The sequence below is a fragment of the Notothenia rossii genome (assembly GCF_949606895.1).
Source record: "Notothenia rossii genome assembly, chromosome: 3".
NCBI lineage: Eukaryota > Metazoa > Chordata > Actinopteri > Perciformes > Nototheniidae > Notothenia > Notothenia rossii.
In genome coordinates this window covers 17957941-17967652 of record NC_136901.1, presented here as the reverse complement: position 1 = coordinate 17967652, position 9712 = coordinate 17957941, and the positions used below count along the sequence as shown (strand labels likewise).

General features: G+C 43.3%; 1 protein-coding gene across 1 annotated transcript; it reads right to left on the bottom strand.

Moving 5' to 3' along the window:
- Positions 1–8685: 8685 nt before the first annotated feature.
- On the bottom strand, positions 8686–9477 carry LOC307032291 (leucine-rich repeat-containing protein 3-like; the record flags this gene model as incomplete). The annotated part of the gene is made up of 1 exon (XM_079670149.1): positions 8686–9477. The coding sequence occupies one exon, from the start codon at positions 9475–9477 to the stop codon at positions 8686–8688; it is 792 nt and encodes a 263-aa protein (XP_079526275.1).
- Between the last annotated feature and the right edge of the window lie 235 nt (positions 9478–9712).

The window sequence follows — 9712 nt, the reverse complement described above, 5'->3', positions numbered from 1 at the left end:
ACGGGGGGCTGCTGCTCTGCTCGCCGGGGGACCTGGGTGGGGGTGTCGAGGGAGAGGTTGTGGACCCCGGTGTCCCTTGGGCATGTGGAGAAGCGACTCTTCTGTAAGGCGCCAACCTGTCTCTGTGGAGCACAACCTTTCTCCCCTTGGGAGGCAGCTGCACCCTGTAGACAACTTCCCCCACCCTCTCCAGTACTCTGCAGGGACCAACCCACTGGCTGTCAAGTTTTGGGCACCGGTCTTATTTTCGTCGTGGGCTGTAGACCCAGACCAGCTCCCCGGCCCGGAAGTGCTGCCCTCTTGTCCTGGTATCATAATTCCGTTTCTGTCTCACACCAGCACTTTTCTGCTGATGGCGGGCAAAGGCGTGAGCGGAGTCAAGGCGGTCCTGAAGTCTCCTGGCGTACTCAGGCCCTGGAGGAGTGTCCAGGGAATCTGGCGGATGACCAAATGCCAAAACGGCAGGGGTGCGAAGCTCTCTCCCTAACATGAGGAGGGCAGGACAACAGGCTGAGGACTCCTGGACTGCAGAGCGACATGCCATGAGCACAAGGGGCAGATGTATATATAAAGAACATGTTTTTATGAACCACACAGCTTCCGGTCTTCCAAGACCCGACCGGACAAAAAGACGTGTTGCAGGCACGAAACACACTACCAATCAGTGGCGGCTGGTGGAAAATATTTTTGGTGCAATGTTAATGGTGACAAAACTGTGTGTGTGTGTGTGTGTGTGTGTGTGTGTGTGTGTGTGTGTGTGTGTGTGTGTGTGTGTGTGTGTGTGTGTGTGTCAATCAATCATACTTGCCAACCCTCCCGATTTTCGCGGGAGACTCCCGCATTTCTCCCGATTTCTGACAAAATCAGATTTACTCACGACTGTTTCCACTCGGACTTTAATACAGCTACACCATTGTTTGGTTTCCATGGTAGCGCGTCTCTTTAGCAGCGCGCGCAACTCAAAGTCTGAGAGGGTGAGGAAGATGAAAAGTGAACAAGAATCGACAACTCCACCCTCTGATCACTCCTTTCCTGTAAAATACAGGTCCAGCCCACACATATGCTCCATGGTGCCACAGGCCTTGCCCTTACAACTACAATGAGCATGCAAATGTTAATCTACATCTCCGGCGATCCACTAGCACCGGAGTCTACACCTGCAGACGCAGCCATCCCCTACTGTAGCGTCACCTTGGATACGAGTCTAAACAGACACACAGGCCAGGGCGCTGAAAGGGCGCCCTTTGAGCATCAGATCTGACGACGCTGATTGGCTGAAATTATGTTTCGGCGGCATAGTTTACAGATAGCAACAGTCAGCTTGTTGGCTGCAGCTGCTCTGGCTGAGGGCTCTTTTCTACCGCCCGGACGAGAGTGGGTAATGATACACGCTGCGGCCAGGCAGGAAACATGTGACTTATCAGTAACTTTAGACATTGTAAAACAATTTTAAACGAGATTTTATTGTAGATTATACATTTTACTGATACCAACTATATAATATTTACCTTGTTCTTTAAAAATAAAAATAAAAATAAAAAATATATATTTTTTGGAGATATTTTTTTTAATTTATTTTTTATTTGTAATGACAATCAAACATGTGGGAAGAGGGGGGGCGGCGCCCCTATCACCCCTATGGGCCGGCCGCCACTGCTACCAATAGAAATACATTGCTTTTAAAATTGTTCTGTGATACAAAAAAAAGTGAAAATCGTGTTGGTGGACACGAATCAATAGATTAAATGTCTTGACTATAACACGAAATGCCGTGAGACTGGGTTGGCAGAAACATATATCAAGGCAAGACAAGGCAAGTTTATTTATATAGCACTTTTCAACACAAAGTGCTTTACAAAAAATGAAAGACATTAAGAAAATGGCATTTAAAATCAGTCATTAAAAAGAAAAGTTAATCAAATAAACATTAAAAGAAAAAATACATGGATAAAAGTTACAGTGCAGTCTAAGATATGAATAGTTCTATTAAAAGCAGCGACAAAAAGAAAAGTCTTCAGCCTGGATTTAAAAGTAGTCAGAGTTGCAGCGGACCTGCAGGTTTCTGGGAGTTTGTTCCAGATATTTGGAGCATAATAACTAAACGCTGCTTCTCCATGTTTAGTTCTGACTCTGGGGACAGAAAGCTGACCAGTCCCTGAAGACCTGAGAGATCTGGATGGTTCATAATTTATCAGGAGGTCAGAAATGTATTTTGGGCCTAAATCATTCAGTGCTTTATAAACCAGCAGCAGTATTTTGAAATATATTCTTTGACACACAGGAAGCCAGTGTAAAGACTTCAGAAAAGGAGTGATGTGATCCACTTTCTTAGTGTCAGTGAGGAACCAGTGTAAAGACTTCAGAACAGGAGTGATGTGATCCACTTTCTTAGTGTCAGTGAGGAACCAGTGTAAAGACTTCAGAACAGGAGTGATGTGATCCTCTTTCTTAGTGTCAGTGAGGAACCAGTGTAAAGACTTCAGAACAGGAGTGATGTGATCCTCTTTCTTAGTGTTAGTGAGGAACCAGTGTAAAGACTTCAGAACAAGAGCGATGTGATCCACTTTCTTAGTGTCAGTGAGGACTCGAGCAGCGTTGTTCTGAATCAGCTGCAGCTTTCTAATAGATGTGTTAGTGAGACCTGTGAAGACACCATTGCAGTAGTCCAGTCTACTGAAGATAAAAGCATGGACAAGTTTGTCCAAATCCTGCTGTGACATTAGTCTTTTAATCCTAGATATGTTCTTTAGGTGAGAGTAAGCTGATTTAGTAACTGTTTTAATGTGACTGTTGATTCTCAGGTCAGAGTCCATCACTAGATTTCTGGCTCTTTCTGTTGTTTTGAACATTGCAGACTGAAGCTCAGCGCTAACTTTTAAACACAAAATACTCTATAAAACAAGAGAAGCAACCTCAATTTTACTTAACTGTAAGTTCTGAGTACTTCTTCCACATCTGCTTGATAGGAATCAGGATTTATTTTTAAAAAATCATAAAAAAATTGGCAATGAGGAACGCTTCACGAATTTGCGTGTCATCCTTGCGCCACCGGCGAGCTGTTCTTCTCTCTTCCAATGTTCCAATTTCTGGACCAAAGGCTGTCCAGGGTTTTTTCCAATTTGTTCGCCAATGGGAGGCCGGCTAATATATACATTTTTATTTTAATACGGGGAATTTCTGGTACCAATATAATTTCTCTTTACTTATAGAGTCAATGAATTGAATATTATTAATTAGAAGGGCACACATATAAAATGTGTACCCTTCTAATTAATAATATTCAATTCATTAAGATGTACGCTACAGCTCTAGGGAATAGTAATGTGGACTGTAATTAATGTTGAGACCGTTTGACAGGAGAGAGGTCGAGCTTTACAGACTAAGGTCAGCGTTAGATATTCAAGAAAATATTTTGAGTGTCGGCTCAAAGAGATGGGCCACAATGGGCCACTGAACCATCGGATTATTGAACAGCAAACTCCATTGGAATTGTTTTAATTGAATTATAGATCTATCTTTTTCAATTTGGCTTTAATTTTGGTTAATTTTAGTGGTATCACTGTTCATGTTTTATGATTCGCGTTTGGGGGTGCGGGGGGGGATGCGGGTGCTAGTGGAGCCTTGCAGATGGGGCTGCTGCAGCCCCCTCGGCACCCCCCCTCCCTCGTCCATTCGCGCTGTCTCGCTGTCTCACAGCAAGCAGGAAACCACACCAGTAAGCCAGCTCACACTGTCAGCTCCTCGCAGCAGCGAACCAGTGGGCGAGCTGACCAATCAGAGCACACTGGGCTCACAGGGAGGGGGGAGGGGGGGCAGGAGCTCCAACAAGGCGTTTAGGAGAGAGTAAAATTCAGTGAGTACACATACTATACAGAGATGCTGAATGAGAAACCAATGTGAGTTTGGAAAATTGCACAATATCAATCTGTCCTAGTAGACCTCAACAATGGAATTATGATCAGTAGAAATGACCATGTCATGGGACCTTTACATTATATGTTATACCTCAAAAAACTAATACAGGACCAACAATAAAACACTGAAAACTCTAATAAGAACTGATGGATTGAAGATATGGACAAATTCATTTCAATAAAAATGGGCAAACTAAATCACAGGTTTGAAGGGATTTATTTGGAGTAAAGTCCAGTGACAGGTGATAGACTATGCACACGCAGTAAAGGGCATCGTTTAAAAGTGACGCTGGAGTGAACGAGGACATCCCAACTCATACTTGAGGACTCCTCTGTCCTCGCTTCTCTTCCTCCCGTCTCTCACTCATCTTCGTAACGAGGAGGCCAAATAAGCAACTAGGATGAACCTTTTGTCTTTTCATTTCATTTCATTTCAAACCTTTATTTAGACAGATTGGTCCCTTGAGATCATCGATCTCATTTACAAGGGAGACCTGCATCATTTAGTTCCAGATTAAACATAAAAACAACATACAAACAAACAACAGAGGATATCATATTTACATATTCAACATTTACAAATACCCAGAGTGTCAGAAAGCATTTCATTTAGACGTGCCTTAAATACATTCAGAGAAATAAAAATGCTCAATTTCAATTTTGCCTGTAGACTGTTCCAAGCAAGTGGAGCTGCGCACATAAAAGCTGTCTTCCCTAAGACAGTCCTTACTCTTGGCACATCTAACAGGACTATATCCTGCGATCGCAGACAATAGCTGCTTGCCACTTTCTGCTTTACCATCTTCTTTTCCTTGATCTCAATGGAAAAGTTCAAAGGTTAAAGGTCAAATATCCCAAGGAAAATACATGAGAAAAAAAGGCAACCATTGTGCTACATGGGGATTATACAAAGCAAGAGTGGATGGTTTTCAAACATAATAATAATAAGTAGAACATGTGACACAATGCTATCAAATTAAATGTTGGATTCCTGTCTGGGGCTCAATTACATCTCCTATCAAGGATGTTTTTTATTTGATCCATTGTGTATGATTGAACTGCAAAGGCAAAGGTTATTGATATCTGAATGGTCAGTTTAAATGTTGCAGTCACAAATAATTGACCCAGTGTACTCAATACTGAAGGAGATAAGAAAGGAAGCATTGAAGCACCCTAAGTTATTTGACTTCTGGGGTAATTTTACTCCGTAAGAAACCATCCTATGCAAAAGACGACTCAATTGCAGCTTCTGATTCACCAAAAGGTTCAAGGCCTGTCGAATAAGGGTCCACTTCACATGAGCAGCTTTCCAATGGAAAATATTCAACGGAGGCTTTTTACTTCTATTTAAAAAATCATGTTTCTTTTCCCCTGTGTCTGACCCGGGTGATATCCAGCTTCAGCGGGAGCTCGTTGAGCCGCAGCGTGAGATGTGTAGCTCTCTCCTCTAAAATTGTACCAGCAGCAGGATAAAGGCAGGCTCCCAGGAACGCTCACATTTGCAAAGAAAACGCTGAGCTTGTTTGTCTCCACAATTCAGTGTGAGCTTATTTGATCCCCAACTGTTTTATAAGTTAAAAAGCAAGTAATTCATTTTGCTGGCTGTCAATATTGAAACAATGGAACTTCACAAATGTTGACATTTTGAATATTATTAGCTCACCGGTGGTTGTGATTTGCATGCCAATGTGACACAAAGGAATGGCTGTTTAAAGCAGGTTTATAGTTACCTAGTTCACGAAAATCCATTTAAAAGGTTAGTGCCTTTTCAAGAAAAGACCATTTTTATTTTACAGAAAATGTGTGAGACCTGAAATGAATGGATCCTGTCGTGTCTTCCTAAATCAGCAGCCTCCCAAAATGCCTTGCTCATTAGATTTATGGATTTGAACTGTTAGTCGGATGAGACTATTTTTGGGTTGCAAGACGCTTATTAATATCCTGCCTCATCCAGATCTATGCAGATGAAGATATACGAGTTCCATATTTGGAGCTGAGCCTATTTATCAATGTAATCTCAAGGAAAAAATAACAGGATGTGATTGTGAGGCTGCACAGGAGGTAATAAAAGATTATGTGAAAAGTTGTAAAGTTGTGTAAATGTGCAGTGTATTTACTTAAAGGGCCCATGTCATGCTTTTCTGGTTATTACCGATCCCCTGGTGTGTTATGAAGGTTTCTCTGCATGTGAACGGTCTGCAGAGTCACAAACCCTAGAAGTACACCCTGTAGGGAGTAAAACTCTAACACAGAGAAGACCTCCGCAGAACGCCTCGTTGTAGATTTCTCATTTTCCAATGTTTTCTTCCTGGGTATCGCTACGTAGTAAAGATGTTAAGATTCACCGATTCACATCGGTGCACCGGCATAAACGTTGAAGATGCGAGCGCACCGGTTGAAAGAGTGCACCTCGGCTACAGTTTGGGTTGAACTTCGATGCATTGATTGTAGCGTCTTTGCTTCGGTAAAAAAACTATTCATTCATATAATATCCCCTCATCCTGCAGCACTCAGTAGAGACGATCTTTGATCTCTGCTTCGCACTACGGAGGCGGAGAGTCTCAGATATCAACACACATGGAGGTCGAGGAGAAAGAGAAACACAGCGCACCGAAAAATACCTACAAATCAAACGTTTGGCAACACTTCGGATTGTTCAAGAAAGACGGTAAACTTGAAAAATCGCTCGCAAATTGTAAACGATGCCGAGCCGCTTTAAAGTACACAAGTAGTACGAGGAACTTAGCGACGCACATAAAGAGGCGACATGGGGTCTGCGGCTGAAAAGAGAAACCTGACAGTTAGACACAGAGTGAAATCACTCAGTGAGGTGTTCTGTCAGAGAGAGGTGTTTAGTTTACAGCAGCCTGTGACGGCCAATAATAATTTAAATGTCTTCCTCACTGTAAGCAGTTATGAAATACCTGTTTGTGAAAGGTTATTTGTTTTCTTTATTGTTCAGATAGAAACCACTGCTTTCTGCTCACTGGTGAGTTAGCCTCTGAGTGTTAAGCACATCAGGCTGGCAGCTGTATGGGTATTGCTCTATGGTAGCTGTTATTTGGGCATCATGGGCAATGCATCCTTACATTGTTTAACTGTGAGGTGTTCTAACATTGAACTGTACTCTGGAGACAGAGAACACTATTACACTTGTGAAAAGGCCAGTTTGTGAAAGGTTTTGTTCAAGGTCAAAAAGAAACAGCATGATGGGATGCGCAGTACTAGTAGAGAGAACCAAATATGTAAATACATTTTTTGTTAATTTATGATTTGCTGCATATGAGGAATAAAAGAAAAATCCTCTGTCGTACCATATTGAATTGTATCATTATTTTTGCATCGTGTTGAATCGCATCGTATCGAACTGTATCGCAACAGGGGTGAATCGTATCGTCTCACATCGCCTGGTGTTTCAAAGGTATCGTTAATGTATCGTATCGTTGGCAGCGTATCGAGATGCGCATCACATCGGCCTCAGTGATGGAGATGCACATCCCTACTACGTAGGGATACCCAGTAGCCACGCCCAGAGCTATGGCCACACCCTCTGCCAGCCTTTCACGAAACAAAGCTTCCCAAACCTTTCAGCGATTCATGCCAGATGTGTACAGCGTCGGGCACTGAAGAACGATGCTGTTCCTACTTAGTGTGGACCAGCGGGAGATTCGGGTACACAGCCTGTAAGTATTCATTGTTGTTTGTGTATTTATGATGTTTAAAACAAACAAGGTATCTACCACGACTGTTTAAATGGGTAAACGTTTTTCAGGCTACTAAGTTGGGATGGCGGAGAAATGCTCTCTGCAGACCCACTCTCACAGCGTTATAAACCTTTTTCTTACTCAATATAAAGCCACACTTATCATTTTTACTTCTTCTGTGAGTGTTTGTGTGTGCTCAGGATGAGTTTCGCTTGTTCTCCTGTATCGCCAACACGGAAGCCTCTCTGCTCCTCACAGCAATGAGCAGCAGCTGCCAGCAGCTGCCAACAGCTGCCAGCAGCTGCGAGCAGCAACGAGCCTTTCACGCCGCGTGACCAATCAGAGCACACTGGGCTCACAGTCCGTAAAGCGCACCGTTTAGGACAGAGAGTGAATACCGGTGAGTGAATACACATACTATACAGAGATGCTGTATGAGAAACCAATGTGAATTTGGAAAATTGCATTAATCTATTTTAGTAGACCTCAACAATGGAATTATGATTAATGGGATCTTTAAAATAACATAAATCTCTTTCCAATTGAATGAACACAGATTCCTAATTTAACTGAGGGCTACCACGTCTTCTTTTCCTCAAGGCAAGAAGGAGCAGGATCAATGTTGCATTTATTGTCTATTGAGGAAAGAGAAACACAAATCCAGCACTGTGTTGTAATAAGAAGTATTGGAGGCAGCGTTACTGAATGACTTATTGAACTGTGAGTTATGTGGCATAACTCACAGACCCATAAAGGGCTGCAGCTCCAAGATACAAGCCTTACTTGAATTAAGAAAGCTTCAGTAATGAAGATATTAATTGGTTAAACAGCTTTTCAACTTTATTAGTCAGCTGTTTTCCTACTTTTCACTAATTTCAGGTTATTTTTTAATAAGCGTGATTTATCTTGGTTTTCTTTTGTGGCTTTAAACACTCTACTTTTAGCTTGTACTTGATTTTAAAACCTCTTCCTATGTCCTTGTGCATAGTATATTCCAGAGCGCAGTTTTATCACTGCACATCTGCTCTTTTATGCTGTGAACACGTTCATTGATCCATCCTTTCTCACTAAAACATGCTGCTGGCTGTGTCGTAGTCCTTGCTGACGTGAGAAGTGCTGGGCAGGGACTTGAGGTACTCCATGTGCCTCCTGGCATCCTCCTGGTTGTGTTTGATGTAGTAAACTATGTAAGCCGTGACCATGGAGAACCAGCAGAACATGGCCACAAACATGGCCACGTCTGTTGTCTTGTGGTGGAAGTTGCAAAAGTTGATTCCAGAGTCCAGGACCTGGATCACCGGCCGCCCCACGTACTCCTCCTGCACCGAGGTGGAGCAGCTGACCTCGTTCACCGTCTCCGGGTCGAGCCTCAGCTCCCTCAGCACCTCCTGCAGAGAGCACTCGCAGTGCCAGGGGTTGTGGGACAACCGGACACGGGCGTGGAGCTTTGCGAAGGTGTCCTTGGGGAGGCTGCTGAGGTGGTTGTTTGAAAGATCCAAAGTCCGCAGGCTATCCGATATCCCTTGAAAGGCTCCGACCTCCACGCTCTCGATGGCGTTGTGAGATAAGTCCAGTTCCCTGAGGCGGTGCAGCTCAGTGAAGGTCTCCTTTGGGATGTGTCTGATCCGGTTGGATGAAAGCAGGAGAACAACGGTGTCCTTGGGCAAGTTCAGCGGGATGTTCTCCAAGTTTCGTGAAGTGCACTGCACCACCACGCCGTTCCTATCTGTGCAGTGGCAGATCTTAGGGCAAGCGTATGCAGTCATAATCCCAGAGAGGAGCCACAGCGTTCCCACAAACGATCGAGAGCTACAGGAATCAGGTTTTATGGATGACCTGCACCTGCGAGAGGCCCCCATTGGAGGACGGGAATCAACCAACAACGCAGGGGGTTTACGTTTTTTTCTTTGCTCGAGACATGAAATATAATCCAGAAAGTCCAGTTTGAGTAATTAATCTGTGAATTTAACGATTTATTAGATGCCAAAACAGAGTGGTTTATGACACTCAAAGAAGCTATTTGAAAGAATGACGTGGCGTTGCAGCAGAAGTTGAGCCAGGTTCAACTTTCTCTCCAGATGACCCTGAAGTTTT